The sequence below is a fragment of the Bubalus bubalis genome, chromosome 19 (assembly GCF_019923935.1).
Source record: "Bubalus bubalis isolate 160015118507 breed Murrah chromosome 19, NDDB_SH_1, whole genome shotgun sequence".
NCBI lineage: Eukaryota > Metazoa > Chordata > Mammalia > Artiodactyla > Bovidae > Bubalus > Bubalus bubalis.
Genome location: NC_059175.1, coordinates 56,203,711 through 56,226,485, shown reverse-complemented (window position 1 = coordinate 56,226,485; position 22,775 = coordinate 56,203,711). Strand labels below are relative to the sequence as shown.

The 22,775-nt window shown below is 42.9% G+C and overlaps 1 protein-coding gene across 4 annotated transcripts in view; it reads right to left on the bottom strand.

The window, feature by feature from the left end:
- Nucleotides 1-22,775, bottom strand: part of MYO10 (myosin X) — a 258,403-nt gene that overhangs the window by 102,248 nt on the left and 133,380 nt on the right. For all 4 annotated transcript variants that reach the window (XM_006072954.3, XM_006072953.3, XM_025270684.2 and 1 more), the window contains 5 exons: nt 10,588-10,722; nt 8,643-8,767; nt 7,954-7,967; nt 7,756-7,840; nt 6,671-6,774 (listed from right to left, as the gene is read on the bottom strand). In XM_006072954.3, coding sequence (XP_006073016.2) covers nt 6,671-6,774; nt 7,756-7,840; nt 7,954-7,967; nt 8,643-8,767; nt 10,588-10,722 — 463 coding nt within the window. The remainder of the gene's footprint in view (nt 1-6,670; nt 6,775-7,755; nt 7,841-7,953; nt 7,968-8,642; nt 8,768-10,587; nt 10,723-22,775) is intronic.

Below are 22,775 nucleotides of genomic sequence, written 5' to 3'. Positions count from 1 at the left end.
TGGTTGTGGGTACACGAGTGCATAAATTCAAATTTCACTTTATATGCTTTATATGAGGGCATTTTATTATATGTACATTATAACTTAATAAAAGGGACTACAAAAAAAAAAAAGGCCATGAATTGTTTAACAGAGTAAGAGAGAAGACTATCATTTTATGGGTACAGACAAAAATTGATGCCAAGAACTATTGGTCAAGTGCTCATCAATTTTTAAAAACCTATGGGAAAGTAATTATTCAAATTTATTTATTCTAAAAGCAAAGAAATATGGCTAAGAAATACAGAATATCTATTATGCTCAAGACTTTTAAAACAGTAGTAGTAGTAGTAAGGTTAGTTGCTCAGTCATGTCTGATGCTTTGCGACCCCACGGACTATATAGCCTACCAGGCTCGTCTGTCCATGGAATTCTCCAGGCAAGAATACTGGAGCCGGTTGCCATTTCCTTCTCCAGGGGATCCTCCCGATCCAGGGATCAAACTCGGGTCTCCTGCATTGCAGGCAGATTCTTTACCATCACTGCCAGCAGGGAAGCTTTTCAAAACAGTGGTAAGGACCAATTTAGATGTTGGCAAAATAACTATAAAGCATCTATGCCATGCTAAAGTTAATATATTTTTTTTTTATTAAAGTTTTCCTCATGTAGCACAGGAGCTCTTCAACACTAATTTATAAAAATTTTCTAAGCTCGTCTTAGGATGACCATAGAGAGAAAAGATTTCATTGTAGCTCACCAGCCTGGACTTTATATAACACTAAACAAATAAGATCTTCCGTAGAGAACAGACTTGTCAAGGGGGAGAGGAGTCAAGAGAGGGCTGGACTGGGAGTTTGGCATTAGTGGATACAAAATATTACATACAGAATGGATAAACAAGGTCCTATTGTATAGTACAGGAAACTATCTTCAATATTCTAGAATAAGCCATAATGGAAACTATGAAAAAGAATCTGTATACATGCACACATATATAACTGAATCACTTGGCTGCACAATAGAAACTAACACACTATAAATCAACTATACTTCAAGTCTAAAAATCTCCTCTATACTTGCAGGAAAAAAAGGAAGGTCTTCAAAAAATAAGTTCACAGTAGCAGAAAACTGCAAACTGTAAAATAAAAAAATATCAAAAGACGCTCCATGAAAAAAATTCTTGGTTAAGTTCTGAAAATACAAAGCTTACATATGGAGACATGAAAGCCAATGAGTAAAATGTGCTTTCTGTATGAACCAATTTGTGACTTCTTCACTCTCAAGTTTAACTCTAAGTGAATTAGGAGTGTGGTGACAAGTATCAATCATGTGCCATGGGGTAATGTAATGGCTGGAACCAATTAACACCAACCAGCATAGGCGTGGCCACTCACCCCTGCCAGCAAGTCTCCATTCACTGTCCTATTTACAGTCTTTTCAGTAGCAAGCTCCACCCCTTTGGCAAAAGTAGCCACTTTAAGACTTTTCTAAAATTTTTATTGAAGCACAGTTGATTTACAATGCTGTTAAGCCTCCTTATAATTATCTTTTCTCAACAACATGGCTCAAGACTTAAAAAAAAAAAAAAAAAAACCCTGGGAAATTCTCAGTACAATTCAGAAGCGTGAAACAGCAATTTAGCTATAAAACTGGGACAAAGTCATACAAAATGTTTTCAATAAAGTCTTTAATAAGCACATAAAAAACAGGTGATTGTGAAAGTGTGGGGTGGGAGGGGAGTGATGACAAATACATAATACAATCCCAACCACTAAGGTCAGAAGGAAGCCAGGCTTTTCACAGTGGAAACAAACAGGGAAGAGGAGTGAATTTCAGGTACAAAAGGTAAATCCACTCAGGGTCTCAGCTGTGAGGTGGGGGCACCATCTAAGGAAGCCAAGAGTCCTCAGGTGAATCGTGAATAAATGGATTGAATAAGATGGGGTGGGAAGGGAGGTGTCTGGGCACAGTAAATCACGAGTGAAGGATCCATACTTTGAAAATTTATTATGTAATTTTATATTAGGCGAGATTATAGCATTGTATAATATAAAATTAGCTTCCACTCCCGAATTTTCCAACATTGAAAGAGACTGAAGTTTTCAAATGTGGCAAAATCGAGGTATAAAGTCAGTCTTTTACTTTAAAATTTCTACTGGGGCATAGTTGATTTACAATGTTGTCTTAAGTTTCAGCTGTACAGCACAGCAAATCAATTATGCATATACATATATCTACTCTTTCCTGGGTTCTTTTCCCATACAGACCATTACAGAGTACTGAGTAGGGTTCTCTGTGCTATACAGTAGGTCCTTATCACTTACCTATTTTATACCTAGTAGTGTATATGTGTCAATCCCAATCTTTCCATTCATCCCTCTCCCCGACCCCCCCAGTGACAATAAATATAAATTTATTTTCTACAGTTGTAATACTTTCTGTTTTGTGGATAAGTTCATTTGCAACCTTTTTTTAGAGTCCACAAATAAGTGATGTCATATGATATTTGTCTTCCTCTGTCTGACTTACTGCACTCAGTATGACAATCTCCAGGTCCATCCATGTTGATGCAGATGGCATTATTGCATTCTTTTTTTATGGCCGAGAGCCCTCTAAATCTTTATAAGGTCAGACTGATGAGGAGAGAATGTAGGGGTAGATGGGTTCACACTGTTAAAAACACGGGTACGCCCAGTAAAACCTACATGGTCAGGAAACCCCAGTCCTGGTAGATGGCTATGAACACCATTACCATGTAATATTTATGGAGTCAAAAGAATAAAGAGATTATCACTCAAAGACTCTTGTTATCCTCCTCACATTTCAATAGCTACCATTCTGGTAGGTCAAGTGCAGGCAATAAAAATAAATTAGTTGTTACTATTTTCTTGAAATTGTTTTTCATTCTGACTCAGCAATTTATAGTGCAACATGGAAGACTACAAAGGAAAAAAAAAAAAACAAAGAACTATGAAATTTAGTCTGTGTTCACTGTCTCTCCCCAGGAAAAACTGGATCCCCTAAGAATGGCTCAGGATCCTTTACAGGTACATTTATAGTAATTTCAGGTGGTATCAATGAAGAATTTTAAAAATACATAAATTCTCAATGAAATAAGCAAAATTCCTAAAAGGTCCTATTGCCAAAGTATGTTGACATTAAAGCTGATAAAAAGAACAATGATCTTTTTTTAGTAGCTGAAAATACCAAAGGTGACATTTTCATATGTAATTCACAGGAATAATTTCTCTCCGTTAACATTTTAACACATTCTGTAAACAAATGTTCTTGAGTCCCAATAGAATGTGGTCCCTTCCCTTTCTTCAATCCCGAAACCTCTGGGAAAAGGAGCTTTATGGAATTAAAAGTAGGAAGATACAAATTTCAATGGTACTTGATTTTGGAAAGAAATTGAGACAAAGCTATGGTTTTTCCAGTAGTCATCTATGAATGTGAAAGTTGAACCATTAAAAGAAGGCTGAGTGCCAAAGAACTGATGCTTCCAAATTGTGCTGGAGAAGACTCCTGAGAGTCCCTTGGACCGAAAGCAGATCAAACCAGTCAATCCTAAAGGAAATCAATCCTGAATATTCATTGGAAAGACTGATGCTGAAGCTGAAACTCCAATCCTTTGCCTACCTGATACAAAGAACAACTCACTGGAAAAGACTCTGATGCTGGGAAAGATTGAGGGCAGGAGAAGGGGGCAACAGAGGATGAGATGGTTAGACAGCATCACCAACTGAATGGACGTGAATTTGAGCAGACTCTGGGAGATAGTGAAGGACCGGGAAGCCTGGCGTCCTGCAGTCCATGGGATCGCAAAGAGTCGGACATGACTTAGCAACCGAACAACAATAGGAGACAAATTACATGATAAAACAACAGCATAATCTGTTCCAGTCATCCTAATTTAACAGAATATAGCGATTATATAGATGGTTTGCTCACTACAGTCTCCTTGTTGCTAGAACAGTGCCTGCCTGGCACACAACAGATGCTTAAAAACGTTGAAGACAGAAAATCAACTTTATAGCCAGAAGTGTTCAGTGTCTCTTTAACCATCTGTATCACTCTTGGTTATAGAGCGCTATGCAGGACAGAAAGATGGGTTGGCTGGTACTGATATAACACTTTATAGTCCTATATTTTAGAAATTATGATTTGATAAAATGTTAGTCACTCAGTCGTGTCAACTCTGTGCAATCCCATGGACTGTAGCCCACCAGGCTCCTCTGACCATGGAATTCTCCAGGCAAGAATACTGGAGTAGGTTACCATTTCCTTCTCCAGGGGATCTTCCTGACCCAGGGATTAAACCTGGGTCTCCCACATTGCAGGTGGATTCTTTACTGACTGAGCTACCAGCCACTATGATTTGGTGATATAATCATATAATCATGAAAACTGACATATTCATTGTAAAAATATTCTAACAGAATCATAAAGAATAAAATAAAACCCTAGAATTCTGCTCTGAGATAACACTTTTGAATTATTTTAGCATATTTTCTGCATACATACTATACATACATGACATATATAAGCTTACTTTTCAAACGAAAGATCATATCATGCTGTATTATGCTTTCCTCACTTATAGAATAAACAAGTTTTTCCTTAGTGTTAAACATACATGAACATGGTTTTGTGAGCTACAATGGATCTTAAAGATATAATAAATTATTAGAGCCATCCCCCAACTGATTATTTTTGTAGGTTTTGGACGCGAGAATTTCACTTTTTTATAGAAAAGAATATTTTTTCCTCCTTTCTGAGAAGTAGCACATTATTATTATTTTTTTTTCTGGCTGCATTGCTTCAATCTTCCTGAAGAAGGCTAAATAAGAGCAAAAATTACATGCTCCTGATTTCAATGAATACCAGCTAAGTCTTCACTGACATTTCTGATGGGTCAACACTAAAAAGTAATTGCAAAGCAAATATTTAAGAATCTATAAATAGAATTCCTCTAAGTCTGTTGTGTACATTCATTATGTCAATTTCACATCTAAACTTTTCTTCCCGAAGATGACATGTCCTTTCATCACAGGACCAAATTTCAAATCCCCAAAACCTATCATTGCAACTTAAAAATAAAAACTAGCAATCATTGAAAGAGGGCCAAGCTCCACAAGTTTCCTTGAAGCCTTCAGAAGCAGCACACAGTTTTGAATCAGAAAACGATGCCCCCAGAGGAAGCCATCAGACTACCTTCCCGGGGCACTCCCAGGACTAAGAAGGGCCTCGCTGCCCCCGCACCCTGGCGGCCAGTGAGCCGCTCAGTGTGGGCCTGCAGCGACACTGTCACCTGGATAACAAGGAGTCTCTCACTGCAAACATCCACTTTCTAGCACAAAGTGAATGGAGGAAGCTCGAGTAGTGAAAGAAGTCTCGGGCATCAAAAGAAAATTGAGAGAAAATTTTAAATAAATACTTAAACATTTCATAAAATTCAATTAGCAGGGCCAAATCCTGTACTGCCTTGGGTAGATATACGGCAACGGTGCTGTTAGCAGAGGTTTTTTGGTTAACAGGTTGAAGGAAGGAGAGATGACAAAGACATCTCTTTGTGTTATACGTGGCAGAATGTGACATCTTTAAAAGGAAGGCTGAAGCAAAGGTGATCATAATACTATAAGCCTAGTCTGCTTTTATTTTCATTTCAGTTTAAGGGCACATACATTAGACATCGGGAAATGACGTGTGATATATATCCACTTAAAAATATACTTTGATTCCATTCCAGAAGGTATTCTCATGAACAGTCTAGAAGAGCAAACGGCGATACGGAACCGAGTTGTTGACAACTAGAAAGACAAATCTAGGTGCACGGAAATCAGGGGCTACCTACCTGCCTCCTGGTTAGAGTCTAGGATTTGAAGTTAAGACTGTCTAGATACTGGTTCTGTTAGGTGCTGTGTGTGGTTAGGCTGGTCACCAACCTCTCTGAGTCACAGAATATAGACAACCATATTTCTACCCTCACAGGGTTGTTAGAAGCAGAGGGATGGTTAAGTCCTCATAGTAAGCACTCAATCAGTGTTAGCTCCATTTATGAATGAACTCTATCTACAGACTCCAACTGCTGAAGGAGCAGAGGAACAGACCACACTGATGAAATCTACTGGCCACACTCAACCATGGCCAGGCTTCCTAAATGCATCCTTGGGGTATTTAAGAACTGCAGGATACAGCAGGGGTCCACACCAAAGTGTCTTAAGATGACCACTGTTTGTGCAGTAAGAATCATTTACCAGAATCAGGCTATGAGAACAGGATGAGACCCAACAGTCACCTGGTCTAACCGTCGACAGATTTCTTTTGAACTGTGGAATCAATTACTTAAAACCATTTTTAATTGTAAGCCCTGAAACAGATGATCTGCTTACTCCAGTACCACACCTGTGATTTTTCTTTTGTTTCATTTTTCTGAACGCTATTCCAAGCCAATCCCCATCTCTCCTGAATGCAGACATTCACCCATCTTCTAAGAGAGAGGATTCCCTTCCAGGACTTGGAATAAGAAGAAAGGACCTATTCTCACAGAGCAGTACAAATGTGATTATTAAAAATTTTTTTGAAACAGAAAATGAAAGTTGTCAATTTCAGTCATTCTTTTTTTTTTTTTTGCAGGGGTGGGGGTGGGGGTGGAGTCACCCTTATAAAGGAAGATAGGCAAGTAACTTACAATTACTTCCCTAAAGGATTCCTGGTCACTGATTGTCCTGTCTGTTACACATCCAGACTGATTCAAGTAGTGGTAGTTTTCTGGCACAGATAAATAAAATTCTTCTACAGAAAGAAAAACAAAAACATAACATCAGTACTTGACTGGCCAGGATAAGACAGAACTCAAAAGAGTTTCCACTTTGCAACTTTATTTTTTAAAGTTTGGAAAATAATTCTATGCTTGTAATAGTTCACTAATAAGATTAAAATGTTCTCAGACTGTATGATTTCAATACCTTTAGACCATGAAATTTTTGTACCTTGTTTTATGTCCCTGGATGTGCTCTTGTGTCTCCTAGTTTATAGTCTATGGGAGCTTGAATAGAATTTGTATCCTACTGTTGTGTGAAAATTGTACAAATCTTAATTATGTTGAATTGGTTCATGCTGCTTTTCAGGTCTACTATATCCTTCTACTTTTCTGTATATTCATTCTATTAATTTCCGAGAGTTTGATACTGAAACTCCAACTAAAAATCATAATTTATCTACTTACATAATTGCAATATATACTGAAATTATATGTAACTTTGTTCTACATTTTCCAAGTCTCCTGTAAATGTGTTATCATACTTTCATAATCTAACAAATAAAAAAGTAAGAAAAGATTAAAACATTCTCTCTTCATCATCATCTAGGGAAAATAAAATTATCAGATTAGAAGAGATGGAAGAAAACACTACTGAAAAAAGTAACTGATGAGGATCCTGTGTTGATTGTTTTTTTTTTTTTTTTAAATCAAATGTTTAGAAATTTGCTTTATTAGGGTATGATTTAAAAGTAAAGCCAGCTGTGATACATTATATATTTTTCACAAGTATACTTTAAATCAGAAAAGAACTAAGATGCCACAACATATCAAAAAAACTCAAGCTTTCTCTACTGATGATTTTTGCTCTACGGCATCTGGCTTTACACGCACTCAGCATCTTTGATCATCTCGCACATTTCGTTTCAAATGGTGGAAGCCCAACAAAGTCCAGTCTTCTCTTTCACAGATGGGTTGTAAAGGGAAATGTCTCTGCAAGCGGCTCCATCACTCACCTCTCTCTTCATGTCCTAGCCCTGCCAGCAGCGCATAGAATATGTGATAATTCCTTTCCCCAGGGTTTTGCCTTACTACTCGGTTCTGTGAAGAGAAGTCAGATTTCTATTCAGAGATGTTTCCTCTGATTAACGACCAAGAACTAGTAATTGCTGAAAACTGTTAAAGATAATGTGAATTAAATCATGCTTGCTTACTTTTTCTAATAAATCTTCATGTGAAAAGCAATGGCAAGTCAAGGAACAAAACAAGGATACAGGATGCTCCATTAGTCCTTAGTTTTCTACTTTTTGTTACCCAAATAATTACAATTCTTTGTGTCTCGGACATTCTGACTTCCAGTGCCGAAAGATAAGCAAACAAAACAGACTATTACATCAAAATCCAACTTCAAACGGGATACATGTGCACTAGAAGGCATCGAGCTATTTGAAACAACTGATTATTTCAAACAACTAGTTGCTCAGTCATGTCAGACTCTTTGGGACCTCATGGACTGTAGCCCCCCAGGCTCCTCTGTCCATGGAATTTTCCAGGAAAGAATACTGGAGTGGGAAGCCATTCCCTTCCCCAGGGGATCTTCCCAACCCAGTCTCCTGCACTGCAGGCAGATTCTTTGCCATCTGAACCACCAGGGAAGCCTATGATATTTGATGAGGAGTCCAAATTTTCAGATTAGGGACATGAAATCAGAGATTCCCAAAAGAAAGAGGGCCCCTTATTTCCTAGGATAATTAACAGGTCAAGCAGAGTAAAACAGGAGCAGTAATGAGATAGAACCAGAAATGAATGTTTCATATTCTATGTCTGTTTTAAGAAAAAGCAAAGAAGAGTTTCTACTATAGAGTCAAACACTAATACACAAAAGCCAAATGAAACAGGATACAATCTACAATTCTCCCGCCCTGGATGTTTCCCTTCTGGCCGATGTTCAGCTGAACAAACTTCCCGAAGCGACTGGAGTTATTGTTGTACACAGTCTTGGCATTGCCAAAGGCTTCCATGATGGGGCTGCAAAAAAAAAAAAAAAAAAAAAAACCAGGACAACAATGATAGGCAATCAGAGTCCATGTAATTAACAACAGTCCTCACCAATGGCAAAATAGACAAGTGCAGGAGAAATCTGAAAGCAAAGGGCCCTACAGCAATTATGTTTATTTATAGAAGGGCCAGATTTCCCAGCACTTGCTGAAATGGGTTTATAATGAGTGTCCATCTCGAGGGGGAGAGCTTGCAGCTGGTTGTGTGGCCAAAGGATGCTACCAAGCATCAAGGAGGCCATGCGGGCTGGTCCTCACCCAAATTAGTTTATTTACGCAAGTCAAGGGTTGCACGTGCACACACACGCGCACACACACAAACCCACGTGAACTCTAGGAACTGAAAAATTCCCCAGTCCTGGAAATTTCACTCATTTGTTGTATGTCCCAGGGGAGCTCATTTAACTTCCTTGGGTCTCCTCCAGCTGTAAAATGTGGTCAGACTAGGTCTGCGGTCAGACTAGGTCAGGGGTCAGCCATCTTTTGCTGTAAAGGATTGGATAATAAATTCTTTTTGGCTTTGTGGGCCATGTGGTCTCTGATGCAATTACTCAGCTCTGCCACTAGAGTACAAAAGCAACTATAGACAAGATAGCAAATGAATGTGTCTGTGTTTCCATAAAGTTTTATTTATAAAACCAGGCTGCAGGAGGAAAATGAAAATGGCCCAGAGAAAGACTGGCGGTGATGGCTGCACAACATGAATGCACTTAATGCTACTAAGCTGTACATCGAAAAATATTTAAAGTTATACATTTTGTTATGTATACTTTAGCACAATTTTAAAAATAAATTTTGAAGTCTAAAAAGGCAAACCAAAATAGGCTGCAGGATACAGATGTCAGGCTGGAGTCAGCTGACTTCTGGACTAATTTTTAAATAACAGGACATATAAAGTCTCTATGGGTTCTAGGATGAGATGGTTGGATAGCATCACTGACTCAATGGACGTGAGTTTGAGTGAACTCCGGGAGTTGGTGATGGACAGGGAGGCCTGGTGTGCTGCGATTCATGGGGTCGCAAAGAGTCGGACACGACTGAGCGACTGAACTGAACTGATGGGTTCTAGGACCTTAAAAGGCACCAATCAGACATGAAGCAATTACACATTTTAATTAGAATTTCAGAGAGCACTGTACCAAGGCTCTCTTTCAAGCTCTGAGGTAATTGCCATTGATGCTGAACTGTTTTGCCACCTGAGATTGAAGTGAGGTGGAAGTTGCTCAGTCACGCCCGACTCTGCGACCCTATGGACTGTAGCCCACCAGGCTCCTCCGTCCATGGGATTTCCCAGGCAATAAAACTAGAGTGGGTTGCCACTTCCTTCTCCAGAGGATCTTCCTGACCCAGGGATTGAATCTGGGTCTCCTGCATTAACGGCAGATTCTTTACCACCTGAGTCACCAGGGAAGCCCCTGGTGAAGAGGCTACACAATACCATTCTGCTCACAAGACGCCTCCCAAGAGTTGACCGCTAAGCTCTCTGCGATGTGCTGGATAGAGGCTGAAATTTCTGCTGATAACAAGGCCTCCAAACAGCCATCAGGAGCTGCCCAGTAGGAGGCAGCTCTGAACGTTCCTCACTCCTTTGCTCAAACCTGGCCCAGCAATGGAGGGTCAGGTCACCGGAAATCTCCACCTGCGTGTAGAGCCTTCTCCTTGAGTGATCATGAAAGCCACATCAAGAAACAGAGCAGAAGAACCCCGAGTTTCAGCTGCTTCCTTAAATAAGTCGTACAGTGAGCACAGTGGATCCTGTTCGCTGGAACAAGAAACACGATGGAAAAATACCTGCTCTCAAGAATGGCTTGCTCGACAGACGAGGTCTTCTCCTTCGAGGACAAGTCCACAGACTGCTGACTGATGGCTGATAAAAACTTGAGGATCAGCTTTGTGCTCTCAGTTTTCCCTGCACCACTTTCACCACTGGAAGATAAAATGGAGAAGTTTATACTTCTAGTGAAAAAAATAAATAAAGAAAAACCAACTTGGCCGGAGTCACTCCAATGTGTCCACAGAACAACTGCTGAACAGTGGGAAAGAGACTCAAGTGCTGAGTTACAGGGAAGTGAGGGTCCCTCCTCCTGCTAGCCACATGGCCTAGGTGTTGCCAATGCCTCCCACTAAACAGAAGCCTCCTCTTTGACTAAGCTCAGGTAATAAGACGGACGGTGCCTTTCAATTCCCTGGTAGCTCAGTTGGTAAAGAATGCACGTGCAATGTGGGAGACATGGGTTCAATCCCTGGGTCAGGAAGATCCCTGGAGAAGGGAATGGCTTCATTTGGGGCTTTTCAGATGGCGCTGGTGATAAAGAACCTGCCCGCCAATGCAAGAGATGTTAGAGACGTGGGTTCGATTCCTGGGTTGGGAAGATCTCCTGGAGGAGGGCATGGCAACCCACTCCAGTATTCTTGCCTGGAGAATCCCCAAGGACAGAGCAGCCTGGCGGGCTACAGCCAATGGGGTCGCAAAGTGTCGGACACAACTGAGCGAATAAGCACACAGAACAGCAAGCTCTGCAGAGGCCGAAATAGGGGTTTTGTTCACTGAACTGTCCTCGCTGGTGGCCAGCACTTAATAAGCATTAACTATATGAATGAGCACATTAATGATATCTTTCTGGTAAGCAAGTAAATATTAAGTATACGAATGAGCACATTGATGGTATCTTTCTGGTAAACATGAATAAAAATGCAATCTTTCATAAATATTGAGGGGACAAAGCAATGAGCCCGAAGGTGCTCGACCCACACTTAGGCATTTTTATTCATTTTTATTCTTGTAATAATACCATGAGGTGGGCAGTGGCTAAGTGTCGGGATCCGAATTGAAGAGCAGGTCTGTTTGCGTCCAAGGAGTAGTAAAAAGACAGAGAACTTATAAGAAAAGTAAAGCAATCACAGAACAGCACACAAACACCAACACCATAGTGGGGTAACAGGCTCACAACTGCTCAAGGGGTGAGATAAACACACGTGGTCCCAACAAGTTCTAAAGAAGCAGTCCCCACTGAGTGTCGAGAGCTGGGAGGTTGTGAACAAGGAATTCTGCAGAAAACACCACGGATGATTAAGTGCATGTAATAAAGGAGAGGAAATGACTCAGAGATGACACCATCCATGCCCGGCTGGATACTGCAGGCCCTGGGGAATATCCATTGATCAAGGCCAATCACTGTAACTCCATTCCCTCTGCAGGTAATAGGGTGGTTGGTCATGGGAAAGAGTCAGGATTCCAGCCAAAGAGACTTAAAGTATGCTGAGGGCTTCTGGGGAGACGTGCATGTGCATGCGGTGTGTGGGTGGGTGGGGTATGCACACACACACAAGACCAAGCAGAGTGTCCCCCTGACTACAGATGACAAATACCTGGGAAGCCACACCTTTCTTGAGATCGGAAAGCAAAAGCCAAGATAATCAGAGAAGCACCCAGTGGGAGTGACTGAACCCACAGCCCTGACCCCGCCCTGCCTTGCTGCCTGAGATGATAAAGGCCCATGCAAGTGACACCAATTCACGTCACCTTTTCTGTCATCGGCAACCAGAACCTCCCCAATGTGGGGCTGCACGTTCATCTCTGCATCTCTGGTACCAGCCAAGCCCAGGAGCTGGCTCACCGGAGGCATTTAGCAGGAAGGATAGCAGAAAGTAAGAGAAAGTTGCAGGAAGAAAATTTAAATAATTCTTGATATTTAAAAATACATATACCATCTCCCTAGCAGTTAAGTTTTGTTAAAACAAAACTGAAAGTGACAACTTCTCTAGTTACAATGTATGAAACAGAAATATTGTTTTACACGGTCCCCAAACCCATCTCTGTATCTTCCAGCACACAGAGGGGGCTGGCATGTCAACCTCCCTTGTATGAAGGACAGTGAACAGTAACCAGGAATGAACGTGGCCAACTGAACAACACAGCAGCTAAACTGAGCCAGAGGGGTGTATGTTATTTCCACGTCCGGTGGCTAAACCCCCTCAAGGTCCTCTGGGCTTCCTATCTTACCAGCCTGGCATCTGGGTGCCCTCAGGATGGCAAATCTCCAGAACAAACTGATGGGTACAACAAAGTCAGAGGTCTCACCTTCCCACACGGGGCTGTGAAAGTTGTTCAGTCGCGTCCGACTCTTTGCAACCCCGTGGACCATACAGTCCATGGAATTCTCCAGGCAAGCCTGTTACAGCAATCAGCACGGCAACGAACCTACCGTGATGAACACGGTAACCATAGAGCCGTGGAGAAGAGGCTCTTTGAGGTGGAGGGCAAAGACTCATCAAGGAGAAGAAAACCCAAAACTTGCACTGTCCTTCACCAGCCTAGGATACTGATCTATCTCTAGGCGTCAGCCCATATCTTTTCTCACTGTATCAAATTTTTTTCAAGCATCTTCTGTAAGTACATCTCCTTTAAAAATTTGGGGTATCGCTGCTTCACAATGCTGTGGGAACAAAGTGAATCAGTTATGTGTATACACACCCCCTCCCTCTTGGCCATCCGTCTCACTCCCACCCCGCCCCATCCCTTTAGGTCATCACAGAGCACTGAGCTGAGCTCCCCGTGCTACAAGAAGGTTCCCACTAGCTGTCTGTTTTACACATGGCAGTGCCCATACGTCAATCCCCATCCATCCCCACCTCGAAAAATGGTATAGGTTCTCCGGTGGCACTAGAGGCAAAGAACCCGCCTGCCAATGCAGGAGACATAAGAGATGGGGGTTCAGCTCCTGGGTCGGGGAGATCCCATGCAGGAGGGCATGGCAACCCACTCCAGTATTCTTGCCTGGGGAATCCCATGGACAGAGGAGCCTGGTGAGCTACAGTCCATGGGGTCCCAACGAGTTGGACACGACTGATGTGACCTAACACAGCACACAACCTATTTAGGCACATCATTGATCCATAAAGTAAAACTTAAAAACAAAAAAGGAACTCAGATTTGCACAACAGTAATTCTCAAACTTGGCTGTACATGAGAACTACCTGCTGTGTTCCTAATTTGAACCTGTAAGGATAGAACTTAATCAGTAATTTTTTCTTTTCTTTTCTTTTAAACAAATTTCCAGGTGATTTTACTAAGAAGTCATGGCTGGGAACAACTATTCTCAAAAGCCCTTTCACCTAATTCAGATTAGGACTGCACCAGATTACAAAGGGGACATATATAGCGGGCTGGGGAAGTGTGCCATGAACAAGGCAAAGAATAAATATAAATGACTCACAAATTGTCAAAACTCAGAAATATGCCAATATTTCAATATGTTGAAGCAATGGACAAAGAGCATCTCTGCAGGAACTTCTTCCGTGATGCAGCAGGCTTCACTAAGGGCTGGGAAGACAGTCTGGAGGCAAACGGCCACGGATGGTATTTATGACCCAGCAGCAGCAGGAGATAAAGAGCCACAAATTATGGCTAATGCTGTCAAGTATGAACCTCAGGAGACAGGAGGAGTCATAATTTAGGTGGAGAGTAAAGGTTCAGCAAAGACCTTTCCCGGGAAATGACATTTGGACTGAAATGCAGAGACATGCACAAAAGTGAGCTGGGGAAAACCTGAAGGATGAGGAGGGGAGGGTTTGGAGCCTTAGCGGAGGGGGGAGATGCCCACAGAGCCAGTGGAGAAGGGAAGGGGGACTGGGGTCCCACCAAGAGGCCACTGTTTTCCAGGCAAGTATGGAACTGGTTCTTTTCCATAGAAGAGAGGGGGAGAGGCTGGTGATGGACTTTCATGGCTAATGGGTTAGTCAATCCATCACACTATGGAATGAATCCTTCATAAAATCCAAAAGGATGGGTTTGGAGAGGTTCTGGGCTGGGGCACACATGGAGGTGGAGAGTGGCTCCCCAGAGGGGGCGGGAACTCCTCCCGCTTCCCCACACCCTGTTGTATATCCCCTCTTCCATCTGCTGTTCCTGAGTTAAACACATCCCTCTATAATACAGTGACTCCCCGCCTCCACGAAACTTCAAAGCTGCAAACGTGCCCCTGTTTGCCAGCTGTTGCACTGTACCACTGTACTCCTCAAAGTACTGTGTACATTCATGTGTTTTCTGTGTGGTTTTTCATGTATTATTTGTGTGAAAAGTATTATAAACCTATTACAGGACAGTACTACATAGCTGATTGTGTGAGTTGGGTATGTGCGTGTGTGTGTGCGCGTGTACACGCGCTCACCAGACAATGCTAGGGGTCAAGAATCCGCCTGCCAATGCAGGAGACATAAGGGATGCAGTTTCCATCCTGGGTCAGGAAGATCCCCTGGGAAGTGGGCTTGGCAACTCACTCCAGTATTCTTGCCTGGAGAATCCTGAGGACAGAGGAGCCTGGAGAGTTACAGTCCATAGGGTTGCAAAGCTGGACACAAGTGAGGCGCCTTAGCATGCATGCACACATTATTATTCCTGGTTGCATTAGTTGCATACCTAGGCTAACTCTGTTGGACTTAATTGGACTTAACAAACGTGCTCTTGGAACAGAACTCATTCCTACATAAGGGACTTACTGTAACTGATAATCGAGTAACTAAAAGGTTTGAGTTCTGTGAGCTGCTCTAGAAAAACAATGTTTTTGCTCTAGCAAATTAATCAAACCCAAGGAGGGGGTCATCGGAAGCTCCAACCTAGAGCTGCTGGGTCAGAAGCACAGGTGACCACATGACCAGTGTCTGATGTAGAGGGGGAGGCAGTCTCGGAGGACCAAGCTGTTAACCTGTGGGATCTGATGCTGTTTGGTGGTGGACAGTGACAGAAATGAGTTCCTTACTTGGGGAATTTGATAACACATGCTATGTGGCAGACAGCATCTATATTATGGCATTCTAAGGATATAACTAAATATATCCTGCTTTGCTTAGTGCACCACAGAACTATGGAGCCAAAATAAATGTTAGACTCATAAACTATCATACCTATAAAATCTAGATTAACAAGACTACCTTAACCCCCTGGTTAATGTTGCTTTGCTAAAACTGAAGCGCTCTTTGAACCGCGACTGCCCACTGCTTCCCCATGAGCCTGGCGGCCTCTTTGACCACAGGCGCTGCGATGAGTCATGTATTCCACCTTAGCTCCTCTATTCTAGCCCCGATAAAACAGTCACTCGCACAGCAATCACGCTGTTAATTCCCCTTCACTGACAGCGAACACATCACTGACATATCCAGTCCTGCATTTGTCTCATTAGCCCCTGACGATTACAGCCCTAACCCCTGGCGCCAACATGACCACAAACACAAACACGGGCTTCAGAGAAAACACGTGCGGCCAGATAAGCCAAAATGAGTTGATGCTGTTAAAAAAAACAAAAAACTTTATAAATAGTGAAAATTTTAAAAAGGGAATGAAAAATAACTACAGCATTGATATGGGGCCTGGGAGACCATATTAGAAGTTCTGAGAACTTTTTGTAGGCAGAATGGAAAGTTTCAAGAATAGTTTTTAAGCAGAAGGATGTCATGATCAGGTTCAAGGTTCTAACGAATCACTCGGTGTGGAGAATGGATTGAGGATGGATGGAGAGACATGAGAAAGGAAGTCAGAGAATGAGGGCAGAGGATAAGGAGAGGGGGAGCAGAGGGGAAAGCCAGAGGTCCCCAGAGGAGGGAGGGGATGGCTGGGGTCCTGGTCTGGGTGCTTGGTGACAGGGAGGTGGGGGAATGAATTGGGAGTATCCAGGGAGTTTCCCAGCCAGTGTGATGACCTGGACACTAGTAACACAGCTGGGCATCTTTGTCAATAATCACTGAACTGTACATATGAGATCGGTACAACTGACTGAAGGTAATCTGACCTTCATGTTGGGGGCGGGGTGACTCACAGACCCAAGACCAATGTCCTGATCTCCAGCTTGAGACCTTGCTAAGAACAAGAAGCATGATAGGAGGAACACCGATTTTCTGGGAGAAAATCAGAGTGAACTGAGGAGGGGTCACCCTTGAGATGCCCAAAAGAGACCTTCGTGACGATGCCCTGGGGGCAGTGGACACATGGGTGGGACACAGAGGAGAAGCTGGCAGGGGAGCCCTGAAGTCTGGGGAGACAGGGAGATGCACAGAAGGAAAGGCAGGCTGGCAGAAGCTGAGGAAGATGAGCCAAGAGAACAAGGAAGAGTCCAGAATGGTGGAGGAGCTTGGAGGAGGGCGGGGCAGTGTGTGGAAGCGGCTGCGGAGCCAAAGACGATCTTTTATCTTTTCTTATTTCAAAAATAAAGAAAATAAGTAAGTGTGTTAGTCACTCAGTCATGTCTGACTCTTTGCAAACACATGGACTGTAGCCCGCCAGGCTCCTCCGTCCATGGGATTCCCCAGGCAAGAATACTGGAGTGGGTTGCCATTCCCTTCTCTCCAGGGGATCTTCCTGACCCAGGGATAGAGCCCTGGTCTCCTGCATTGCAGGCAGATTATTTACCGTCTGAGTGCCCAGGCAAAAAAGTTCAAGTATCCTGTAAAAGATACTAGAAATTGTTGGGTAATAAAGCCAATGGCCCAGTAGAAAAGGAGAGATCCAAGAACCAGGGGCAGGGAGGCTCAAAGGTGGAGAAGTCCCCAGGAAATCAGGGAGGAGGGATCAAAACACACCTGAAGGAAGGCGACTCTGCTGTGAACAGGGCTCTTTATCCACCCGCAGTCTCCCCTCCAGCGCACATGTCGGCCAACTGCGGCCTCCAGATCTGCCCTTCTATTTTTATAAATAAAGTTTTATTGGAACACAGCCTGGCATTTCACACACGCTCTGTCTGCAAGCACTTCCGCACTCTAAGGGCAGAGTAGAGTAGTGGTAACAGAAATGATCAGGCTCACTGAGCCAAAAATATGTCCTCTTTAGAGAAAATATGACCCTCTAGAGTCTATCTCTAGATGTTGAAGCTGAAACTCCAATACTTTGGCCACTTGATGCGAAGAGCTGACTCATTTGAAAAGACCCTGATGCTGGGAAAGATTGAGGGCAGGAGAAGGGGACGACAGAGGATGAGATGGTTGGATGGCATCACCGACTCAGTGGACATGGGTTTGGGTGGACTCCGGCAGTTGGTGATGGACAGGGAGGCCTGGCGTGCTGCAGTTCATGAGGTCGCAAAGAGTCGGACACGACTGAGCGACTGAACCGCGAGGCTACCTCTGCGGACACCTGACAACCATTCTCCATCCCATGAATCAAATTGTCCTGATTCGTGTGATTTTCTCAGAGCACACATGGATCACTCCACTGCTGACTAAGACAACTTTGGACACTTCTCTACTGCCTAGAAGATACAGTCGGCAGGTCTTAGCAAGCAGGACAAAGCCCTTAAGGTGTGACCCTGCAGCAGGAAGTAGGACTCTGCTCTGAAACTAACACAAGGAGAAAACAGTTCCCAGTCTCCTTGGCAAGCCACTCCACAGCTCCCAGCCTCAGCTTCCCCACAACGTCTTATCTTTCTCAATGAACAGCCGTGCACCGTCTTTGCCTTTCCAACCAAGCCTGGTTCCTACATGTCCTTATTAGTAAATCCCACACTTTACAGGCATGCTTTCCATTTGCTGATCCTTGTTCTTCCAGGGCCTCCCTGGTGGCTCAGCTGGTAAAGCATCTGCCTGCAACGTGGGAGACCTGGGTTTGATCCCTGGGTTGGGAAGATTCCCTGGAGAAGGGAAAGGCTACCCACTCCAGTATTCTGGCCTGGAGAATTCCATGGACTGTACAGTCCAAGGGGTCGCAAAGAGTCAGACACAACTGAGCTACTTGCACTTGTTCTTCCAATTTTTTCAAATGCTTCTGGACCCTTCCCCCGCTCTGCGCCCGCTGTGTTCCCACAGACTCTTGGGCTCATAGCCACACAGCCCTTCCTCTGTGATATATTTTCTCAGTTCCTTCTTGAGCATCTACCGTCATCTTCCCTGAGCAACCACATACACGTTTCTCAGACAGCACTGGCAGGCTGTACTGAAATTACATGTTTACGTCAGTTTCTTCCCATTAGAGCAGAAGTTTGTAAAGGGCAGTGGTTGGGTACTTTTGTTTTTTTTAATCCTAAAAGTCTAACAAGGTAACCTTCCATATGATATGAGCTCAAGGCATGCCCCATGCCTTATTCTGGTTAGTGACTTTTTAATCCAGGATGCAAGCTTTGTTCACTATTCCAATTCAAAGATTTCTAAATATACCACTAGAATTAAAAAAAAAAAAAGACTGAGAACCCAAGTATTATTCCCAAATATAAAAGACATGTTGTTGTTGTGTAGTCACTAAGTTGTGTCTGGCTCTTTTGCAGCCCCATGGTCTGTAGCAGGCCAGGCTCCTCTGTCCATGGGATTTTCCAGGCAAGAACACTGGAGTGGGCTGCCATTTCCTTCTCCGGGGGTTATTTCTGACTCAGGGATCGAACCCACATCTCCTGCATTATAGATTTCTTCTTCTGCTAAGAAGAAATCACTACTATTTTGAGAAAAAAAAAAAAAAAAAAACTTTTCGCAAAGCAAGCAGAGGTCCTAAAGCAACAGCTGCTCCGCCCATCCATCCTTTGATTGACGAATGTTGGATGCTGACCCCTCTATCAGGCACTGTCCTGGGCGCTGGGTTGCACAGATGAATTAACCACAGGACTTGACATTAAAAGGTCACATATCCAGAAAAGACCATAAAAGACTAAACAGACTAAACTCTGCTTGCCCCAAACTGAAGTTAACCTGAAATGTACTAGACAAACCAAGATCAAATGCAGACCCTGTTAGATTAAAAAGCTCATGGAGATTTAAATACATATTTTAGAAATTATAATAGTGTAAGCATTGGCTTAAATGTACATAATCAAGTAAAATAAACCTAGAGCTTAAGGGAGGTTCAGTTCAGTTTAGTCGCTCAGTCATGTCCGCCTCTTTGCAACCCCATGAACTGCAGCACGCCAGGCCTCCCTGTCCATCACCAACTCCCAAAGCCCACCCAAACCCATGTCCATTGAGTCGGTGATGCCATCCAACCATCTTATCCTCTGTCGTCCCCTTCTGCTCCTGCCCTCAATCTTCCCCAGCATCAAGGTCTTTTCCAATGAGTCAGCTCTTTGCATTAAGGGAGGTAAACTCTTGAAAGTGAAACAAACAATAAAGGCCTGGACTAGAATCCTGGAGACTGGAAGTAACAGAGGCCCATAAAGTGAGAGAAAAAATGATCTATGAGGTCCCTGCCTAAAACCAAATAGGCTTATTTTCTTAGTTTCCTAGGTAATTAGCCTGAAAGTTTTCAAAGTAGTACATGTTGTAGCCACCAGGGGGCAGATCATGCCCGAGGAAATCTAAATGGGCTACTGTGCCCTACAGTTTTTATTTTTATACTCAATTTTCTCTTAATTCCCACAGCCCCAAGTCCCATTTAAAAAAAAAAAAAAAATCCTGCTGGAGTGGTCTATTAAAAACCAAAACACATTTTAATGAGAAATCTATTCTTAAAAATGCCGTTTCCTGATTTAATTTAAATACTCTTCACATCAGAATTACACAATGAGAGCTTTCTGTTTGGGGTCCCCTCTCCCTCCCGGCTACCCCCGACTTTATTTTTAAATACCACAGTCTTTGGCAGGAACATGCTAACCCCTTTCCGCTTTTATTACACATACATATATATGCACAATGATCTCATTTGATTCTTCACTTTCTTCCCTAACTGCTCTGTCTAGCAAGTGATATATGAGTCATGCCCTCACTTTTTCCACTGTAAGTAATAAACACAGGCAATTATCAATGGCAAATATTTAGGTACCTAAGTGTGGAAACCAGCTTGATCTTCTTTAACTCTCTGTTAACCTTATCAAATTATATTCTGCTAATCTTATTATATTCTGTATGCTGAAACAGTGATCTTAAATTCTAACTTCTAAACTTCACTTTCAACTTTCGTGAAACCATATCAAAGAGCCCACAAACACTGCTTCAATCAGAAGGCAAGTCAATTCACTGGGAAAGTGACTCTTAAACGCTCTGTGTTTATACCAAGTGTTAGATTCATTTTTTATTAACTGCAAGTTACAAGGATTCATATTTACTTAACTGGATTAATGGACAGTCCCTCTACCCAAGTTGTTTCCACAACCTGGTGAGTGAGCATCCTTAAGGTAAAAAAAGAGAATATATCTGCCCAGGTGTTTCCCTTTCCTTAAAGAAAGTAACTGATGGAGGAAGCAGGGAGAGAAAAGATGAAGGAGAAATGCATTGTTCTATCCTCCACATTCACATAATTCTGATTTATCGCAAATGAAGGATCCATGAACAAGAGTAACGGGTAAACCACTGCCAAGAAGAACAACACAGTCCCCTACATGGCACTTGCAGAGCATCTGCGTCAAAGGGCTGCTGGAAGGTTTCAATGAGCTGGTGCATGGAAAGTTCTTGGCACAGTGTTCAAACCCTTTGGAAATGTTGGTCATTATCTATCACCCATCTTCCATCAGATACCATGTGGGACAATGTGCCTGCGTGAGCTCAGCTGTATCAGACTCCTCGCGATGCCACGGACCCATCGGGCTCCTCTGTCCATGGAATTGTCCAGGCAAGAATACTGGAGTGGGTTGCCATTTCCTCCTCCAGGGGATCCTCCCGACCCAGGGACTGAATCCATGTCTCCAGCATCTCCTGCACTGGCAGGCAGATTCTTTGCCACTGAGCCACCTAGGAAGCTGGGACGGTGGGTGACAGTGTGAGGACCTCCCAAATGGCCTCCTTTCTCTCTCCTGGAGTTTCAAGGAGGATTCTCCTCTGGTACATCTGCTCCTGACTCCCTCCCCAAAAGAGCAGGGGTGGTTTCCTGGACAGGTGAACTGTGTGGGCGGAAGGGCTGGTCAGCTCCTCACCATCTGAGGACTGGTTTCGACAGTGATCAACCCTTACCAGGGGGTCTGTCTGTCTGCAATTTGGGGCTGGGAGTCTAAAGCTGATACATGGCTCTCCGCCTGTCTCCCGAGCCTCACTTCCACTGGATCAGAAATCAGGGAGTGGGGTCCTGATATGATGTCCTCTCTAATTCCAAACACCTTTTTTTCTCCCCTAGAAATAATTATTTTGCCACAAGTTGGGAAAGAAGATCTTGACCTCTGTTTTTGATGGCTTTCCAGTCCCATCAGCAGTTTTAGTGATTCAGTCGGGTCTTAGCAACAGCTGAGCTCCATGAATGAGTGCCTGGACGAAGTGCTTGGATATTCCAGGGCACTCAGCATGTCTGCTCTGGATCTCATCCAGCAGTGTTCTGATCACCACTAAGACACATGTGAGTGTGAGTGTGTGTGAGTGTGAGTGTGAGAGAGTGAGAGAGAGAGAGAGTGTGTGAGTGTGTCTGTGTGTGTGTGTGTGTGTGTGTGTATGTGTAGTGTTCAGTCACTCATTCGTGTCTCACTCTTTGCAGTACTATGGACTGTAGCCTGCCAGGCTCCTCTGTCCACGGGATTCTCCAGGCAAGAATACTGGAGCAGGCAGCCATTTCCTTCTCTAGAACATGATCCCAATATAAATAATATAAGCCAACAGGGTGTCACTAGAAATTAGGTGATAAGGGCAATTTGAATTATTATTCAATAAAAATTATGTATCTTCAAAGTAATACACTATGATTTTTTTAGGTAGTTCCTAGTAATAAGTGTTTTGAGAGTGAGGCATCTGGTAGTTTATTTTAATAAATGAGTAAAACTTGGCTAAAATAGATGGCAAGACCCTTTTCTCACCTCTCCCCAAAATTAACAGAAATCATTATGCCTTTCTATCATTCCCTTAACATATAACAAAGTAAGTCCCTCTTCTGTGGCTAATACAAAGCTCAACTTTAGGAACATCCAATTATTAAATTCCTTAAAAATCCTTAAATTTGGGAGATTCTAGGGTAATGTGATACTGGCAAAAACCAAAACCTTGCTCAAACAAGCAAGCATTATAATGAGCACTCTAGAATACAGAAAACATTTTAAATTTGGAAGTACTAGGCAATGCTTCCGTAAGTCAACAGAAGGACGATGCCTGGTCATTGGAAC